The sequence below is a fragment of the Lissotriton helveticus genome, chromosome 3_1, assembly GCF_964261635.1.
Source record: "Lissotriton helveticus chromosome 3_1, aLisHel1.1, whole genome shotgun sequence".
NCBI classification, from domain to species: domain Eukaryota; kingdom Metazoa; phylum Chordata; class Amphibia; order Caudata; family Salamandridae; genus Lissotriton; species Lissotriton helveticus.
In genome coordinates, this window is record NC_136061.1 from 1927148643 (window position 1) to 1927170228 (window position 21586).

General features: G+C 51.4%; 1 protein-coding gene across 3 annotated transcripts in view; it reads left to right on the forward strand.

Moving 5' to 3' along the window:
• BLM (BLM RecQ like helicase) overlaps positions 1–21586 on the forward strand; it is a 526815-nt gene that overhangs the window by 277290 nt on the left and 227939 nt on the right. For all 3 annotated transcript variants that reach the window (XM_078682948.1, XM_078682946.1, XM_078682947.1), the window contains 2 exons: positions 8271–8384; positions 9004–9102. In XM_078682948.1, coding sequence (XP_078539074.1) covers positions 8271–8384; positions 9004–9102 — 213 coding nt within the window. The remainder of the gene's footprint in view (positions 1–8270; positions 8385–9003; positions 9103–21586) is intronic.

Here is a 21586-nt window from a genome sequence, read left to right on the forward strand (position 1 = left end):
AGTGGTCTCTTTACCTCCTGCGTGGAGGTTGGTGCCGCGATGTCGGGGCCGGGCCAGGCCCAGGGTTGGGGTCGAGTCGAGGCCATGCGGCCTCGTGCTGTAGTGTCCAAAGATGGCGGCTGGGCCGGGGCCATGGTGCTGACGGGGACCAGGGCCAGCCGGTACGGGAGGGTTCAGGAGCTGGCGTCCCGTTGTGGACGGGTTGTGGGTTGCCTCGGGGGGATGCCGGGGTGGCTCTTGCTGGGGATTCAGGGAGAGCCGGGGTCCGGGCCCCGTTGTGCGGAGGGGGGACGGCCCAGCCACGCGGCCTGTCCAACATGCGTCCCCCCCAGCTGAAGGCAGGGAGAGTCAGCCATCCTCTTGGGGGCTCTCCTCGCCGAGGCGGGAAAAGCGTGACAGGCCGTCTGCGTTGGCGTGGTCCTGGCCTGGACGATGCTCCACAGTGAAGTCCATCCCCTGTAGGGAGATGGACCAGCGCAACAGTTTCGGGTTCTCCCCCCGCATCTGCATCAGCCATTGCAGGGGTCGGTGGTCTGTCTGCACCCGAAAGGGGGTGCCGAAGAGGTAGGGCCGGAGCTTCTTGAGGGCCCATACTACGGCGAAGGCCTCCCTCTCGATGGTGCTCCAGCGCTGTTCCCGGGCCAGCAGGCGTCGGCTGATGAATGCCACTGGCTGATCGACTCCCTCGGTGTTGAGTTGGGAGAGGACGGCCCCCACGCCATGATCGGAGGCGTCAGTCTGCACGATGAATTCCCGGCCGTAGTCGGGAGCCTGGAGCACGGGGGCAGTGCACATGGCGGCCTTCAGCTTCTCGAAGGCCGATTGGCAGTCCGGAGTCCAGTTGATCGTTTTGGGGCTCTTCTTGGATGTGAGCTCCGTGAGGGGCCCCACGATGCTGCCATAGTCCTTCACAAACTGCCGGTAGTACCCGGTGAGCCCCAGGAAGGCCCGGACCTCGGTTTGGGTCGTAGGGGGTTGCCAGGCCTGGATGGCAGCGATCTTGAGCTGGAGGGGGGCCACCAGACCGCTTCCCACCTGGTGTCCTAGGTAGGTCACGGACCCTTGGCCCACCTGACATTTGCTGGCCTTGAGGGTGAGCCCGGCCTGCTGGAGGGCGTGTAGAACTTTCCGCAGGTGGCGGAGGTGGTCGGTCCAGTGGTGACTGTACACAGCGATGTCGTCCATGTAGGCGGCGCTGAATCCTTCGAGGCCCGCCAGTACCTGGTTCACGAGTCGTTGAAATGTTGCCGGAGCGTTTTTCATGCCGAATGGCATCACCCTGAAGTGGTAGTGACCATCCGGGGTAGAGAAGGCGGATCGTTCTTGGGCCCTGGGGGTGAGGCCGATTTGCCAGTAGCCCTCTGTTAAATCGAAGATGCTCAGGTAGCGGGCGGCCCCCATACGGTCAATTAGCTCATCTGCCCGGGGGATAGGGTGAGCATCGGTCCTGGTAACGGCATTCAGTCCCCGGTAGTCCACACAGAACCGGAGCTCAGGGGCAACGCCCGGGGCGGCAGCCTTGGGGACCAGGACGACGGGGCTGGCCCAGGGGCTGTCCGAGGGTTCGATCACTCCCAGTGTTAGCATCTTGGACACCTCGGTCTGGATGCAGGCGCGCACCCGATCTGGTACGTGGTACGCCCTGTGGCGAATAGGGGGGCTGTCCCCGGTGTCCACATCGTGAAGGCACCAGGGGGTGACCACAGGGGTGAGAGAGAACAAGGATGCGAATCGTGTCAGGAGAGCTTGACAGTCTTGACGTTGCTCCGGGGCCAAGGCCTCGGAGAGTCTGACCCCTTCCACGGAGCCATCCTGCTCGAGGGTCCTCAGCAGGTCCAGAAGGGGCTCGGAGTCTTCTTCCGTCCCATTATCGGTAGCCATCAGGAGGCTGAGTTCTGAACGTACAAAATGGGGCTTGAGTCTGTTGGCGTGGAGGACCCGTAGGGGGTTCCGGGAAGTTTCCATGTCGATTAAGTAGGTGACGGGCCCCTTGCGTTAGATCACCTTGAAGGGCCCGGACCATTTGTCCTGTAGAGCACAGGGTTCAACCGGGGACATCACCCAGACCTGCTGTCCCGGCTCGAACTCGAGGGAGGAGGCGTGCTGGTCATACCATTTCTTCATGTCTTCCTGACTGGCTTCAAGGTTGACTTTGGCGATCTCCCTGAATCGCCGGGTCTGGTTGCGAAGGGCCAAGAGGTATTTGTACACATCCGGGGGAGTTTTCTGGGGGGGCCTCTCCCAACCTTCTTTGACTAGGCTGAGGGGACCCCGGACGGGGTGCCCGTACAGGAGTTCAAATGGGCTGAAGCCTAGGGATTTTTGAGGGACCTCTCGGTAGGCGAACAGGAGGCACGGGAGTAGCACGTCCCACTGGCGACGGAGGGGCTCTTCTAGGCCCATGATCATTCCTTTGAGAGTGCGGTTAAACCGCTCGACCAATCCATTTCCTTGTGGGTGATAGGGGGTCGTGAATTTGTAGGTGACCCCGCACTGTTGCCAGAGAGACTTCATGTATTTCGAGATGAAGTTCGTGCCCCTGTCGCTGACGACCTCCCGGGGAAAGCCCACCCGGGAGAAGATCCCCATCAGGGCTCGGCCTACCACAGGCGCCGTCACGGTTCGAAGAGGGATAGCCTCGGGATAGCGGGTGGCGTGGTCCACCAGGACCAGGATGAACCGGTGTCCTTGGGCGGTTCGGGGGTCCAGGGGCCCCACAATGTCTATTCCCACCCGTTCGAACGGGGTGGTGACGACGGGAAAAGGCTGCAAGGGTGCTTTGGTTTTTCGGCCACTTTTTCCGCTGGCCTGGCAGGTGGGGCAGGCCCTGCAGTGGTTGGTGACATCTTTTCGCATTCGGGGCCAGTAAAAGTGGGTCACCAGGCGGTCGTACGTTTTGTCCTGTCCCAGGTGTCCGGCAAGGGGTATATCGTGGGCTAAGTTCAAGAGGAAATCTCTGAAGCGGAGGGGCACCACCAGCACCCGACTGGCCCCCAGTTCTGCAATCCTTTGCTCACTGTAGAGCAGGTCATTGTCCCAGTAGATCCAGTGGGCCCCCGAGGTGTCCCCTGCGCTCTGGGCAAGGGCTTGCTGCCGGAGTCCCTCGAGGGAGGGACAGGTTCTTTGTTCTTGTTGGAATTGTTCCTGGGTGGGGCCCCCCTCTTGACGCCACTGGGCCAGGTCGGGGAGGTCCGGGAGCTGACCGGGTCCTTCTTCGGTTTGGGCCGGGAGACTTGCTTCTGGGGTGGCCTCCTCCGGGACAATCGCGGGAGGAGGCTCCGGCCACTCGGGTTCTTCTGGACTGGGGACGGCACGGGCGGTCATGGACCGGGTCGTAGCACAGACCCATTCGGGGAGGCCCAGCATCCCCAGGTGCTCTCTCCGTTCGACTGCTGCCCAGGGAGAACTTTCGAGATCGTTCCCCAGGAGGCAATCCACGGGGGCATCATCGCGGACAGTTACTTTCAGCATCCCTGATACTCCTCCCCATTCGAAGGGGACGTAGGCCATTTGACATAGACTTTCTGAGTTGTCGGCCGACCGGACAGGGCAAAGAATGTTCGGCAAGATCTGGTCCGGGGCCACCAGATGACAGCGGACCGCGTTCACACTGGCCCCGGTGTCGCGGAGGGCTTCCGCCCGGCGGCCATTAATGTTGACCCACTGGCTGTACTTCTGCGTGTTGGCGGGAAGGGGGGCCCGAGGGATCAGGTCTCGCTCCCCTAAGCAAACCAGGGACATGGCGGCCGGTTCCCACTCAGGCTGGTCGTTTTCGTACTCTTCTTGGTCTTCTGGATGCTGCTCTTCCCCCCAGGGCTGCAGCAGCGACCTGGCGGGGTAAAGGGTTCGGGTTCTTTGGGCAATTGGGATCATTTGCGTAGTGGCCGGGTCGCTGGCATCGGTGGCAAGTGATGTTGGCTCGGAAGCCGGGTCGCATCGGGGGGTTTCCCCTGCCGGCCGGGGGCGGGGTGTTGCTGGCGGGAGTCACCGGGCCGGTGTCCCTACCCCGGCCCTGGCCTCCTCCTCCACGGGGGCGATGGGGCCCTTGGGCAGTTCTGTGCGCTTCGCTGGGTCTGTTTCGGCCAACTCGGGTGCTTTCCCATCGGTCAGCTTCGGCGGCGAGTTGCCGAGGTTCCGTTAGTTTACTGTCCAGGAGGTGCTGCCTGAGTTCGATGAAGCAGTTGTTAGAAAGGTGCTCCCACACAACAAGGTCAAAGAGCTGTTCGTAGATGGTCACGTTGCTGCCCTTGATCCACCCCTCGAAGGCCCGGCTAAAGAAGTTCACGTATTCCACCCAAGTTGTACCCGGGATCCGTTTGCAGTCGCGGAACCGCTGGCGGTACATCTCGGGTGTGAGTCCGTATCGAGTGAGGAGGGCGGCCTTCATGTGGTCGTAGGATGTCATCAGATGGTCCGGGAGTTGCAGCAGGGCGTCTCGCCCTTCGTTGACAAACCTCCCCCATAACCCGGCTCCCCAGTCGCTTCGGGGAATCCGGTGGGAGGTCATGGCTACTTCGTACGCTTTGAACCATTGCTGGATGTCATCGTTCTTGTAGTACTCTCTGACGACATCTTTGGGTATGTGGACCTTGGGGTCTGTAGGGGCAGGAGTGTTCGTGCGCTCGGGGACCCCGAGTTCCTTGTTCTGCTTCCGAATCTCTAGTTCTTTGAGGTTGCGCTCATGTTCGTAGGTTAGCTTCTTCTCTTCTAGCTCTCTCTGCCTTTGTTTCTCTTCTCGCTCCTCTCGGAGCCGTAAGTGTTCCAACGTTATTTTTTGTTCCGCCAATTTGAGCTCTCCATCTAAGCGAAGTCGTGCCAGTTCTAATTCATAGAGCCTGCTTTTTTCCCGTTCCCGGACCTCTTCTGGGGAGAGACCCGATCTTCTTTCTTTCGTCGGCGTGGGGCTTGTTTCGGGTGTCTCGTGGCTTTGTGTTTGGGGTACGGTCGTACCCGTCTCCGCCCAAGATTCCAGGGCTCGTTTGAAGTCCTCTTTCGTGCTCAGTCCTGTGGTTGAAATGCCTAATTCCATGCAAAATTGTTTCAGTTCTCTGTGGTTGTATTCTTCCAGCTTTTCCATCTGGAATTTTTCTGTTGCTCCGCTCTCTTTTGTTGTCATGGTGGTTGTGTGTCGTGGGGCGAGTGACCCTCTGTACGGTTATGCGTAGGTTCGGATCCCGCCGCTGCCACCAATGTTAGACGGGGACCCAGAGGGTCGGCCGAATACTGGGGGAGAGGCCTCCGATGAGGGCCGTCTCCGGCGATCGTACAGACAAGTCACTTCCCTCCCCACAGATAGACACCACACAAGGATGAGATCAACACTCTTTATATAGGGTTCTTGCGGCAAGGTTATCAGCGGTACAGGAGATTCAGGACTCGAGGGTCCTCTCAATTCTAGTCTCTGTAGGGAAAGGGGTAGCGGGACAGTCTTGGTACCGGGTCGGTACAGAGGGTGGTAAGAGAGAAGCTCACAATCCTCGAGCTTAGGAGTCTGCAAGGTTGGGCCGCGGCAGCGCCAGCCGGCTAAGATGAAGGTCGACAACGAAGGGGCCGCGGCAGCGCCAGCAGGCCAAGGTGATGGTTCAAGTACAGAGGGCCGCGGCAGCGCCAGCGGCTAAGGCGATGGTTCGATGGGCAGAGGGCCGCGGCAGCGCCAGCAGGCCAAGGTGGTAGTCCACGTTGCAGAGGGCCGCGGCAGCGCCAGCAGGCCAAGGTAGTAGTTCACGTTGCAGAGGGCCGCGGCAGCGCCAGCAGGCCAAGATGATGGTTTCACGAGGGTGGGCCGCGGCAGCGCCAGCAGGCCAAGACGAAGTGTTCACAGGGCAGGGCTGCGGCAGCGCCAGCAGTCCGTCAAGGATGAGTTCTTCTCGGTGTCTCTCGACTCCAGGATACAACTGCCCTCCTGGTCTGGGGCTTCCCCAGTTATAGGTCTGGTTCCCTTTGATGTCCGGACCCTCGCGCCTTGAGGTCGGGAGGTCCGGAATGAGGGGGTCCCGACACCCAGCAGGGGGTTGGAGCCAGCGCCCAGGGAGGCCGGGGTTGATCGTCACCCGGCGGAGGAGAGCCGTTGACGCCTTCTTCTTTAATTGACCTGCCAAGTGGTCTCTTTACCTCCTGCGTGGAGGTTGGTGCCGCGATGTCGGGGCCGGGCCAGGCCCAGGGTTGGGGTCGAGTCGAGGCCATGCGGCCTCGTGCCGTAGTGTCCAAAGATGGCGGCTGGGCCGGGGCCATGGTGCTGACGGGGACCAGGGCCAGCCGGTACGGGAGGGTTCAGGAGCTGGCGTCCCGTTGTGGACGGGTTGTGGGTTGCCTCGGGGGGATGCCGGGGTGGCTCTTGCTGGGGATTCAGGGAGAGCCGGGGTCCGGGCCCCGTTGTGCGGAGGGGGACGGCCCAGCCACGCGGCCTGTCCAACAACACAGATGAGGACTTTTAAAACCATTTTGTAGTTAAGATTAAAAAGATCAAAGTTCTGATTTAGATCTCTAAAACTTTGATGAATATGGTTTTAGTATTCTCGGTTGAAAAATTGTTGGCACCATTGATTTGCATCAACTGAAGCCTCGTGGTCAACACCTGCATGAGCAGAGCTTAAAGACTGTTTCTTTAATTTGAATTAATAAGATCTGGGTTAGTTGTGATGCAGCAATGTGTTTGCCCTTGCAAATTAAGTATTTGCAGCACATTTGACTGATGTGACCAATCTGTCTGCCGAGGATAAGAGTTGACTTGTAAACTTCAAATAACTGCTCTGCAGGAATCCTAGGGTCGTGTTCTAGGGATAGAAGTATGTCAATGTTCAGTTTTCTTTTGCGTCTTGCTGCAACTTCAACTCATAAATGCCGTTCAAACCATATGACCATTAAACAGGAGATATGAATCAAGTTAATGACAAGTATTGTCCTTTATTTTACAATACTGAATAGTAGTCAATATAAAAGTTCATGTCTAATTAAGAGCCCCAAAGGGGGGAGGAAAAGAAAGGGAAGGGAAGTGCTCAGGGCAGTGTCAAGTCAAAAAAGAATACACACAATCATAAAAGTTCACAAATTGTAACAGTTTGCAATTCAAAATCAAAACAAATCTAATACAACAACCCAAATTTTGGGCATCCACTTGAAAGCTAGTATAATGTGGACATTCAACGGACACATGCACAATTGCAATTGATCAGGGGCATGTGCCGGAGGTCTATGAAGAAAAAGGCCGTCGACGTTTCGACCCCTAGCCGTAGGCTATGTTAAATCCTTATACGGGGTCTTCATCAGGACATGTGCAGGAGAAGGGAGGGGGGATGGCAGGGGCAATTCTTTCTTTAGTCCCAATATCATATAGCGCTCTTCACCTGAGCCTCAAGTGTTAGTATGTGTCTAGCTGTAAATGTAGCCTGACCTACCCAACTTGTGTTAATTTTTCCCTCTGTTTTATTGAATATTGATGAGTTTTGACCCTGAAAACAGGTTGGTCTCACTCATATTCCTTGCTCTGAGGCCGGTTCTTGGCCCAGACCCCATGGTATATTATCCCCCCTGATTATATTGGTGATGATGTCAAATAAAATGACGACTCTATATATACATTATTCTGATTCTTGTTTTTAAATTTCACAGAAAGAATTGCCCCTGCCATCCCCCCTCCCTTCTCCTGCACATGTCCTGATGAAGACCCCGTATAAGGATTTAACATAGCCTACGGCTAGGGGTCGAAACGTCGACGGCCTTTTTCTTCATAGACCTCCGGCACATGCCCCTGATCAATTGCAATTGTGCATGTGTCCGTTGAATGTCCACATTATACTAGCTTTCAAGTGGATGCCCAAAATTTGGGTTGTTGTATTAGATTTGTTTTGATTTTGAATTGCAAACTGTTACAATTTGTGATCTTTTATGATTGTGTGTATTCTTTTTTTGACTTGACACTGCCCTGAGCACTTCCCTTCCCTTTCTTTTCCTCCCCCCTTTGGGGCTCTTAATTAGACATGAACTTTTATATTGACTACTATTCAGTATTGTAAAATAAAGGACAATACTTGTCATTAACTTGATTCATATCTCCTGTTTAATGGTTATGTTAGTCAATGCTAGTGTGTGTTACACATGACACTTTTTTCTTGTGAGGACCCCTTTCTACATGTACCACTTAATCGCCCAGGTCCCCGCGACTGCATGGGTTAAAACCCCCCTTTTGTAACGTTCAAACCATATGGATTTGTTTATTATTCTAACTCTTCACACTCCTTCTTGATCTTTTATTCTCATTATCCACTATGCAGATTCCAGCCACTTACTTAACTGGGGATAAAACTGATGCAGAAGCCAGCAGTATTTATATGCAGTTGTCCAAGAAAGATCCCATTATTAAACTGCTGTATGTGACTCCAGAGAAGGTAAGCTTTGGGTCTCCAGAGGTACAGGTGCATAGGATAGCTGATGAATACAAGGGTCGCTTTTTATGGTGATGATGGGTGGGCCTCAGGGAATGTTCTCTTAAGATGTGACTGTAGACAAGCCAGAAAGAGACGTGTCTGCAAATTAATCAACAAAGTGAAAAAGGATTTTCTAGGTAGGTGAGTTTCAGAAATGTCAGGAAAATAATGTTTTTGTGGTGCTTTCAAGATGAATGGCACATGCCGTTGTTTCAAGCAGCAACTGTGGAGAACTTTAACATACCTGTGTGTGTGCCAGTAGGCTGACCGAGGGGAGGTGGAATGCCAAGACAATGTGGCATATGGTGTAAGGAATAGGACAACATTGTGACTCGAGTATTTAGTGGTTGGTGGCGGGGAAGGATATGATATGTAGGGGACATGCTATGGAAAGGAATGTTTTTAAACAAATGTTGGACTCTTTGCTATATACAAATATGAACGCATTACCCCGTCAGGAGACCTTCGCTAGCACATGAGGTTGAGGAGGCAGATACTCTCCCTTGGTGAGGAGCACTCTGGTTACGGGGATGAAGTTTTATTCAAGACCAGTATAATATATCACTGTTAATGTTTGCAGATCTGTGCCAGTATCCGGCTCATTTCTACCCTGAAGAACCTCTATGAGAGGCAGCTGCTCTCCCGATTTGTTATTGATGAGGCGCACTGTGTGAGCCAGGTAATGCTAATAAATGTTGAGCTCTGTATTTGTACCTTGTGATTATTTCTATGCTTATGTTGTCCATAAGCTGCATTTATGTATGTGCATAGTCTTCTGGTAGGGTCTCATATGTAAATATACTTCGTTTTTGAAATATATTATATTAGAAATGTTGCATTTATAAAGCAGAACATAACAAGTAGCAATACTATTATGATGGCAGTCATGGAAAATGTCTTGATCGATACAAATATCTATTGCGAATTTTAGGTTTAACAGGATGAAGATTAGATAGAAAGTGAGCTATTCAAAGCTAATACATAGATAACACATGAGAAAGAGAGCTATTCAAAGCTAATACATAGATAACACGTGAGAAAGCGAGCTATTCAAAGCTAATACATAGATAAAATGTATAGCAACCAATTACTGTTGGTCGGTTATGTATGAGTTCCTTCGGATGTAATGATTATTGTGTCCAAAGAAAAATGTTTGCTAGCAACATATCTAATTCTTACCATAACTGAAAACAATAACAACTCCCCAACGGCAAATGGGTTTGGGGAAGTGGATTTTCAATGATGGTTTTTTAAAAACTTTATTTCTCATTTTGCTCAGTGAATAACAAACATTACTCAAAAGTATTCATTTCAGCGATTTATGCATTATACATTCCACTGGTTTAAAACTTTATTTCTCATTTTGCTCAGTGAATAACAAACATTACTCAAAAACATTCATTTCAGCGATTTATGCATTATACATTCCACTGGTTTAATGTTATCTAACCAGTGTTCAGTGCGGCTATATGCCAAATCTAAAATTCTAAGCATACAATTATACCGAAATATGAGAAAGCCATAACCAGAAATACCATCTACTTTCCTGTATTATGTTGGCGAGGACCTTGCCCTGAGTGAGTACCTGCATAAATAGAGAACTACTGTAGACCAAAAAAAACCCTAGCAGCTACACTTCTTCACCCCACACCTGTGCGGTCAGATTCATCCTGAGAATCTGCTTCTGTCGTGATTTTCAACAAACATTGACGAGATGGACCCCATATATCTTTATGTGCACATCTCACTGGAAGTAATGCATTATAGTTATCTGATTGGGTAGAGCAATATGCCAATTCCTTTTCCCATTCGGCAATAGTGGGCAGAGGACCACTCATCCAACGCATGGCCACCCTCCTTTTTAGGTCTCGCTGAACCAACGCGCATGCGTTGTTCTGCGAGAGTATAGTAGGCGATACAAACTCTCGAAACCAGCGAGGATTGTCCCCAATGCATGTGAGGTACTCAAGCGCGACGCTTCCCCCGCGCGCGCTTGGCCTCACTTCTCAATCACACCCCATATGGTGTTCCCTCCCACTCGCTCGCACATCAAAGGCGGCTGCTCCCCCGCCAATGCGCTCCCGCCCCGCCCCCCCCCCCCCCACCACCCCACAGCAATGCCAAGAGCTTGTTGTTCGAGCCTGTTCCTTCTGCGGGCTTTTGTGCCAGGCAGTTCTTATCATATTGTCTTTTTCTCTGTGCCCTCCCTACTCGCCGTGCTCCTTGTTTTTTAACCAGTCTGTCCGTAGCCGCCAACTTTGTTTACTTTATCTATAAAATTCTAAATTGCGTCATTCACACTTACTTTAACTATGTTTAATCCTTTACCCTACACCCTCCCTTCTCCAACTGCTCCTGCCCGCACATTGTCTGTCCGCATCTGCCAACTTTGTTTACTTTTTCATAAAAGTGCAGAATCGCGGCACAAGCACTTTTACTTTTACCATGTTTAAAGCAAACTTGTATGTGGGTGTGTAACGCAGCATACGGAAATACGTGCGCTGTTTATGTGAAGTATTACATGGAGCAAAATCGAGTTGTTTGTTTACCATGGATTACATTTGCAACTTATGTTCCTTGTCAAGCGTGCGCGAGTATGCACTTGACTGTGTGTTAATGCTCGAGTGTACTACTGAGCCCTATTTGTGCATACATGTTTGTGCAATTGCATGTTTGTATGCCGCTTTTTAAAAATTTTTATTTGAGTGTGTGTGTTTCTCTTGTAGCCGACGTGCCTGTGACCGTCCATTATTTCTTCAACTAAGACACTTTATGTAAAACACCTAAAAACACACGTACATGTTTTCAGGGAAACCATCATGCCTGACTTAGCATTAAAAGTCACTGGTGTGCGCTACACATACAGTTGATATAAGACGCAGACCGTTCGTACACCGACTTACACCCACAGAGGCTCCCGCTCCCCTGCCCCCCACCCCTAATCAGACTTCAAAGGAAGCCGCTCCCGCCCCCCTCCGCGCAATGCCAGAATCTCCTTTTAGGGCTGAGACAACCCGCACCGCCCCCCTCCCTCTCCCTCCCCCTCCCCTCTCCCTCCCCCTCCCCTCTCTCCTCTTCCTCGCACAACTCACGTTTATTTTTTTTAGAAATTATTTCATATTTCCAATGCTTGTTTTTTTTTTTTTACAATAACGATCGAGCAGATCTAATGCCCTTTCCCAATGCTTGTTTAATATTTACCATCGCACCAGGGAACGGGAGCCTTTATGGCTCACTTGCTACACTGGAGGCCTTACTGTGTACTTGACATGCTAATTGAGCACTACAATGAGAACTACAGTCTTCCTCCATTCTCCGAAGTGGCAACCCTGTGCAGGAATCTGCCGTCTACCGGGTGGTCCCCTCCCTCACCCCACACCGTCAACACAGCTATGGAGCTTCAGAGGTGCGTGTGAAGGGAAGTCTGACTCAGTAAACAGTACCCTGTGCATTTCCATCGAGAGTCAGTCAAACACTGGTCGTTGCTATTTATATGATCTTTTCTGTAAGTTGCTCATTTCTTAGCGGCCGCTTCCGGAAACCGCGTGAGCTTTGCTCGCCTTATCGAAATAAACGATAGCCATGCTCATGTCGGAGACGGATACCGAAACAGCGGTTCATGAGGACTGGGCACATTAGAGGAATGCAGAGATGCCTGCAGCGCTTCTGCGACATTCTAGTTTTTGATGTTAAACTCAAACGTGTGAATAGTACACAGACTGGACAATCCTTTACTTGGTGCCATCCTGGAGACCGATCCCTGGCACAGTGTGAGACCAGCAGGACGATGAATGCCACCCCAACAGGCTTACTGCTGAATGGGACTGCGGCCTTTCACCGCCTGCTGGTCGGCCCTTTCCAGACCTTCCCAGGCGCTTTAAATTCTAAGTGCCCACAGATGTGACGTGAGCAGTTTGGGCTACATTTTGGTTCATATTCACTGAAACGTTACAACAAGCATTTGCAATGCAATAGGTCTCGCAGCATTAAAGTTTGAGTTATTGGCATTGTGTATGACAATGCGTTGCATAAATTTTTTAGCATACTTTGAATTGGTCACCAGTTTGAGTGTGTGCAAGAGTGCTGTTGCTCACAGCTGTTATTATTCACGCAGCTCTAATGATGACACAGAGTGTATTTTCTTCAAACAATATTATCAGTTTTCAATCACTGAATAAGTTTTACTTAAGAGGGTCGGATATCCCTTTCACGACGGGAGGGGAGATTAGGAGACTGCAGCACTTAGTGAGTAGATGTGGTACGGGCAAGGAAGCAGATATGGTCTAGTGGGGTTGGGTGGAGCAGTGATAACTCTTAGAGCTCACACAGCTTGGGGTACAGACATGGTGAGGTGGGGCTGTTTAAAGCAGTGATAGTTGGAGGTCACATCGCATAGGGAGCAGTGTCTACTGGAGGTGCGTTGGCTCAGTCAGACCTGCATTCAAGCTTGACTTCCGAAAGTCAATGACTACAGAGAACCGCTTAAAAGTTAAGGACTCGGTGCTGAGAGCTACGGTCTTCCTGCATATCGCAGGTCTGGAGTCTCTCCAGACTGACTCAGCCTTCACTCCTCTGAAGTGAGGCCTTTCCTCTGGTCCTGGGGCAGCCTGTGCAGTATTCGTGGTGGGAACTCTCGCACTGTTCTAGGAAACTATTGCACGCCTTCCGCATTTTGCTAAAGAATTTTTGCTACACTTGCAACTGGAAAAAATATGCAACAAGAAACCACAAGTTCATAAAGGGACAGAAGAATATATTTACTGTTCATACATCAGTGGCGTGCCTGCTGTAGAGAGGGTTCTCACCGCACCCTTGAATACAGCGCCTAGAGCCCTAGACAGATGTGCGGTCTGCCACGCACAGTCTACAACACACAAAACAGAAGGCGAGAATCCGTGGGAGCGCAGAGATGTAACATGTTGTTCACCTTTTGGTATTACTGCTTGGGGTACAACTTGGCGAATACCGTCTCGAATCCGTGTTCACACCTATTCTCAAAACACACACTTAAGCTTAACTGACAACACCATTTATTATTTTACGTGAAATGCACAAATATTTCTTTCACCGAGCATGCATTTGGTTATCACCCCTGCCTGACGTGCCGCTGCCTCAGAGCGCCCGCCGCGCCTCCTCCAAACCCGACAATGTGTACTAAACCCCAGGATCCCCGCCAGTCTCCTCACCCCGCCCCGCCACCTCCGAGGAGTCAGAAAGCGCTGGTTACCTTAGAGGCGCCTTCTTGGCCTTGCGTCGAGGAGCCTTGAACCACACCATGGAGAGGAGCATCGCTCGGTGCGGTCGCGGCGGGATCAGCGCTGCTGGCTGCCGGCTCCGGAGGCGGCCCCTGGATACTCATGGGAGGCGGAGGCCTCCGGGCGGCGCTGCCTATGATTGAAAGCAGGAAGTAATAGGCGGAGTCCCCGCTGCACGCTGGTCGATGGGATCGCTGGAGGTCCTCCCTCCGGCCGCGCGCGGTGCAGGCTGGGATCGCGGGGGCGGCTGCGGGCCCCGGGAGATAGTAGGTGGAAAGGACTGCGGAGGACCCGGCGGTAGCCCGCAAGGAGCGGCTCACACCGGGGAGGGGGGCACCCGGCACCAGCGAGCGACCCCGCCCCCCCCCCCCCCGGATGGGAGACAGCCGGGGTGAGCTGCGGCAGCGGGCGGGGCCATAATTTAAGGTATTTATTTTATGACTGTGTAAAGCAGGAACCATGCCAGGCGTCAGAGCACTTTTCATATTTATTCCAGCGTGGGGAGCTATGTGACCCCCTCAGGGGAAGGGGGGAATGCCTGTATGTGTGCGTGTGTGTATGCGACGGCGGAGGGGTGGGGGGGGACGTCTCCCCGTGCGTGTATGTGCGCTTGTGTATGTGTGTGGTGCTGTGTGCGCATGCGTGCAGGGGGAGGTGTGCCTGTATATGTTGGCGCTTCCCAGGAGACAGCCACGCGCGTGGCCTGCGCCGATCGCCTTTTGAGAGAAGCGCGCGGCCGGCACTGTCTCCTGGGAAGCAGAGTCAGTAACATTAGATCTCGGCGAGTACAGTGCTTACGCACTGTATCGCTACGAGACCTAAAAAAGGACAGTAACAGGAGTGTCGTAAGATGGTGTCACTCAACCTGGTCTTTTTTTTTTTACTTGAAATATGCCTTACGTCAGCGCCTGTTTACTTTGTCCTTGGGGGTGTTATGGAGTTCCTTATCAAAATGTGATTCATAAATACGGACAATAAAAAGTATAGTTAACGCACTATGGTGCTACTGTACTATTACTTTGCATTGAACCTCATTGCTTGCGCCCTCCCCTTCCTTCTCAATTTCACTCGTATTCCGTGGAAATGTTGACATAATGAAACTTCTGTGAATGCACATATAAACACACACACCACGGCACATCTGATTTCTGTATAAACCATTTACTAACTGGTGTTATGGCATGCTTGGCATACTATCGTGTTCCACTTCAAGCAGCCATATGGCATCCATTAGGGAGGAATTGTGTTTATAGTGTTTACATGCTGTTTTTGTCCAAGTCTAAAATGATTACTCGCGTAGAAGCTGTTTTCGTAGAAGAGCGCTGTTAATTAAATTCAAGTTGCATTTATGACTTTAAAAAAAAAAGCTAAGCTTCTGACCCGATTACTGGAAATAATCTTTGCGTGGCAGCATACGTCATGTGCTGAACAGAGCGCCCCCTCAGGTGAAGGAAGAGTCATAGCTTACACGGCAGGAATGTGCCGGTCGCCTTGGCAGTCGTTCTCAAACAAAAGGGGAACTGGTAAAGCAAGTGCGCCCTGTCCCAGCATACCATGAAGGACACACCCCGGCCGTTCCTCGTGGGGAGCCCGGGCTGGGAGGGGCGCGGGCGTCTCTGGGTCCGCCTCGCGCCTGCACAGGCGGATATGTATCCGCCCCCATGTGTCAGTCACTGCGGGCTTCCTCGGCTGGGCTGGGCCGGGCCTCCCGCTGAACTGAACACTTTTTCCACTTCTTCATAGACGAGCGGAGAGCCGTTCAGTCGCAAGGCTGCCACTTCGGAGGTGGGACGGCCCCGCAAGCGCCCTGTTGTTGGTAGGTGAACCCTGCAATCCAGTACGCCGAGCTGTGTGTGCAGTGCTTGTTAACTTTCCAAGGGCTGTGGACATATTTTATTTCCTGCTGGCTGGTGGGTGTCGCTCTTTCAAATAACCGAAACCGCCCAAGTGTCTCCGTGTGTGCGTAGCCAGACATCTCCAAAAGCGTGTATGTGCGCTTGTGTATGTGTGTGGTGCTGTGTGCGCATGCGTGCAGGGGGAGGTGTGCCTGTATATGTTGGCGCTTCCCAGGAGACAGCCGCGCGCGTGGCCTGCGCCGATCGCCTTTTGAGAGAAGCGCGCGGCCGGCACTGTCTCCTGGGAAGCAGAGTCAGTAACATTAGATCTCGGCGAGTACAGTGCTTACGCACTGTATCGCTACGAGACCTAAAAATATAAAATATGCGGGGTTGTAAATCCAGGAGTATCAAACAGTCAACATGAACAAAATATAAAAGGGCTGTTTATTTTTAACGAAATGTCATTTTGCCAGTGCCATGAATTACCATTTTCTATTTGTAAATGGGCTCCGTGTGTGTGGCGGGCTGACCTGTCTTAATCAGATGCTGCAAGCACCCAAGGCAAAAAGTAAGTGCAGTGCACTTTAAGCGAATTCTATTTTTATAAAGCGCGCACAGAATGTTCTATATTTGTATTTTGAAAGGAAAAAATCAATTATATTCGTGCTGTACTTTCGCTGTCTCGAACCCTGACTTTTTTACTGCTATTTGTTGGGATTTATGTTTCCAGTAGATTTTCAAAGACTAGTTAATTGACAATTTAGATGGGTATTAACAAAAGTGCATTTCCGTATAGCCTTTGGGACCTGGGTGTTATTTCACTACTCCATGATGCACCTTCTGTATTGTAATTGAACTTTTGTAGCTCACCTTTTGTCGATCTTGGAAACATGAAAGGATGAATTGGCCTGCAGGTGCATCTGTGACCTGCAGATTATACACACACATACACACACATACACGCTTCAGCAGCAGGGCACTCAATCGAGTTAATGAAAGAGTAAGGGTATCAAAGATATAGAAACGTGATTGGTGGGGGCGGATTATTTAAGGCTTGGTACATCACATGTCCTGTTATTGCCCATCTCTGCTCGTTTTAATGAGTCTCAGAAAGATGAAACGCTGGGTTGGCCCTTTTAGTATTTGAACCAGTGTCCCACGGGTTAAACTCAGAAGTCTATAGTCGGCGCATTAACTCACTAAGCTATCTTAAAACCGTGGAACCTAAATGCTTTGGGGAAAGACGCTTTCCTGCTGGGTGAAGGTAGAGGATGCTAGGTGCTGACATCGGGTATATTTCTGCAATACATGTGAATGTAAAACGCGCCATGAAACTGCCTTCCAGGGAATGTTTCCCAATATTCATTTTCCCATAGTTTATGTTCCCAGGAGACTCACCCTCACACACTCTGCACCCTCACACACTCTGCACCCTCACACTCTGTACCCTCACACACTCTGCACCTCACACACCACACCCTCACACACACCCTGCACCCTCACACACACCCTGCACCCTCACACACTCTGCACCCTCACACACTCTGCACCCTCACACACTCTGCACCCTCACACACTCTGCACCCTCACACACACTGCACCCTCACACACTGCACACAGTCTGCACCCTCACACACTCTGCACCCTCACACACTCTGCACCCTCACACACTGCACCCTCACACACTCTGCACCCTCACACACTCTGCACCCTCACACACTCTGCACCCTCACACTCTGCACCCTCACACTCTGTACCCTCACACACTCTGCACCTCACACACCACACCCTCACACACACCCTGCACCCTCACACACACCCTGCACCCTCACACACTCTGCACCCTCACACACTCTGCACCCTCACACACTCTGCACCCTCACACACTCTGCACCCTCACACACACTGCACCCTCACACACTGCACACAGTCTGCACCCTCACACACTCTGCACCCTCACACACTCTGCACCCTCACACACTGCACCCTCACACACTGCACCCTCACACACTCTGCACCCTCACACACTCTGCACCCTCACACACTCTGCACCCTCACACACGCTGCACCCTCACACACGCTGCACCCTCACACACTGCACACACTCTGCACCCTCACACACTCTGCACCCTCACACACTCTGCACCCTCACACACTCTGCACCCTCACACACTCTGCACCCTCACACACTCTGCACCCTCACACACTTTGCACCCTCACACACTCTGCACCCTCACAAACTCTGCACCCTCACACACACTGCACCCTCACACACTGCACCCTCACTGCACCCTCACACACTCTGCACCCTCACACACTCTGCACCCTCACACACTCTGCACCCTCACACACTCTGCACCCTCACTCACTCTGCACCCTCACACACTCCACACCCACACACACTGCACCCACAAACACCGCACCCCCACACACCGCCCCCACACACCGCCCCTCACACACACCGCACCCACACACACACCCTGCACCCACACACACACCCTGCACCCTCACACACACTCTGCACCCTCACTCACTCTGCACCCTCACACACTCCGCACCCACACACACTGCACCCACAAACACCGCACCCCCACACACCGCCCCCACACACCGCCCCCACACACCGCCGCCCCCACACACCGCCCCTCACACACACCGCACCCACACACACACCCTGCACCCACACACACACCCTGCACCCTCACATACACTGCACCCTCACACACACTGCACCCTCACACACACTGCACCCTCACACACTGCACACACTGCACCCTCACACACTCACACACTCTGCTCCCTCACAAACTCTGCACCCTCACACACACTGCACCCTCACACACACTTCACCCTCACACACTACACACACACTGCACCCTCACACACTCTGCACCCTCACACACTCTGCACCCTCACACACTCTGCACCCTCACACACTCTGCACCCTCACACACTCTGCACCCTCACACACTCTGCACCCTCACACACTCTGCACCCTCACACACGCTGCACCCTCACACACGCTGCACCCTCACACACTGCACACACTCTGCACCCTCACACACTCTGCACCCTCACACACTCTGCACCCTCACACACTCTGCACCCTCACACACTCTGCACCCTCACACACTTTGCACCCTCACACACTCTGCACCCTCACAAACTCTGCACCCTCACACACACTGCACCCTCACACACTGCACCCTCACTGCACCCTCACACACTCTGCACCCTCACACACTCTGCACCCTCACACACTCTGCACCCTCACACACTCCGCACCCACACACACTGCACCCACAAACACCGCACCCCCACACACCGCCCCCACACACCGCCCCTCACACACACCGCACCCACACACACACCCTGCACCCACACACACACCCTGCACCCTCACACACCCTGCACCCTCACACACCCTGCACCCTCACACACCCTGCACCCTCACACACCCTGCACCCTCACACACCCTGCACCCTCACACACCCTGCACCCTCACACACCCTGCACCCTCACACACCCTGCACCCTCACACACCCTGCACCCTCACACACCCTGCACCCTCACACACTCCGCACCCTCACACACTCCGCACCCTCACACACTCCGCACCCTCACACACTCCGCACCCTCACACACACTGCACCCTCACACACTATGCAGCCTCAAACACTATGCAGCCTCACACACCCTGCACCCTCACACACCCTGCACCCTCACACACACTGCACCCTCACACACACTGCACCTTCACACACACTGCACCCTCACACACACTGCACCATCACACACTCTGCACCATCTCACACTCTGCACCCTCACACGCTGCACCCTCACACTCTGCACCCTCACACACTCTTCAATGGAACATACACTCCAAATACCACTCAGCGCCACATAATTACACGCCACATAATTACACTGCACTCAATGCAACATGCACTCCAAATCCCACTCAGTGCCTCATAATTACACAACACATAATTACACAGCACTCAATGCAACATACACTCCAAATACCACTCAGTGCCACATAGTTATATGCAACATAATTACACTGCTCTCAATGCAACATACACTCTAAATACCACTCAGTGCCACATAATTACACGTCACATAATTACACTCTACTGAATGCAACACACAATCCACACAATGTCACTCAGTGCCACATAATTATATGCTACATAATTACACTGCACTCAATGCAACATACACTCCAAATCCCACTCAGTGCCACATAATTACACGCCACATGATTACACAGCACTCAATTCAACATACACTCCAAATACCACTCAGGGCCACATAATTACATGCCACATAATTACACTGCACTCAGTGCAACATACACTCCAAATCCCACTCAGTGCCACATAATTACACGCCACATAATTACACTGCACTCAATGCAACATACACTCCAAATACCACTCAGTGCCACATAATTACACGCCACATAATTACACTGCACTCAATGCAACATACACTCCAACTACCACTCAGTGCCACATAATTACACGCCACATAATTACACTGCACTCAATACAACATACACTCCAAATACCACTCAGTGCCACATAGTTATATGCAACATAATTACACTGCACTCAATGCAACATACACTCCAAACAATACCACTCAGTGCCACATAATTATATGCTACATAATCACACTGCACTCAATGCAACATACACTCCAAACAATACCACTCAGTGCCACATAATTACACGCCACACAATTACACTCTACTGAATACAACATACACTCCTCCTAATACCACTCAGTGCCACATAATTACACACAACAGCATTACACTCTCCTCAATGCAACGTAAATACACTCCACATAATACCACTCAGTGCCATATAATTACACACCTCATACTTACACTCTACTCAATGCAACATAAATACACTTTAGCTCTCTATCTATTGATCGCCCTCACTCTATCTGTCTATCGCACTCACTCTAAATATCTATCTGTCTATCTATCTATCACCCTCACTCTATCTATCTATCGCCCTCCCTCTATCTATCGCCCTCCCTCCCTCTATCTATCTATCGCCCTCACTCTATCTATCTATTGCATCACCACAGCATTACTCAGCACCACCACAGCATCACTCAGGGGCACCACAACATCACTATACGCTACCACAGTATCACTGAACGCCACCGCATCACTCGTCGCCACCACATCACTCAGCGCCACCACAGCATCAATCTGTGCAACCATTCAACAACAACTGGTTCAAATATGTTCTCTCAATGTTTCAAGCTTTATTACAAATGTCACAATTTTTTTTTAATATTTCACTTCTGTTCTAAGGATTTTCGTCACAATAAAATACAATGAACATAATCTTCACAAAAGTTATTTACAAAAGCTATTGCCATTATAAATCACAATAACTTTTATTTAAGTATTAATTATAAAAAAAATCAAAAGCCATTTTTTTTGTAATATCAATACATCTAAGTCACGTAAATACAACACATATTGCATTACAAATGCTATAGGTATCACATTTGCGAAAGTTAAAACTATTGGCATTGTAAATGACAAAGCTTTAAATTCGCTATTTTCAAAACCAACACTTAAATAAAAAATTTGTCATTTAAAATACCAATAGCTCAAACTTTCCAAATGCGAGACCTATTGCATTGCAAATGCTTGTTGTCAAAGAAGACCAAGTGCTACCTACGAACCCCCTTTGGAATTTGTTTGTCAAACTCCAGTAAGGCGACCAGTGGAATCTCCGGTATTTCGTAGTCCAACATTTTGGAAAAAATTCTGAAAACATCGCTCCAAAATGTACGTACACCTGAGCAATCCCAGGCAAGATGCGTGTAGTGTGCATTGCTCGCAGAGCATCTCATGCATGTATCATATTCTCTTAAGCCATATCTGAACACCCTAGCCGGAGTGTAATATGTTCTATGGATATATTTAAAATGTATTTCTATGATGACTGTTTTAAGATAGTTGGTGAGTCACTTTGGAGCAGCAGTCAGTGGTCACATATAAACATTAGGTCTCAATAGGACTAGTAGTCACTTC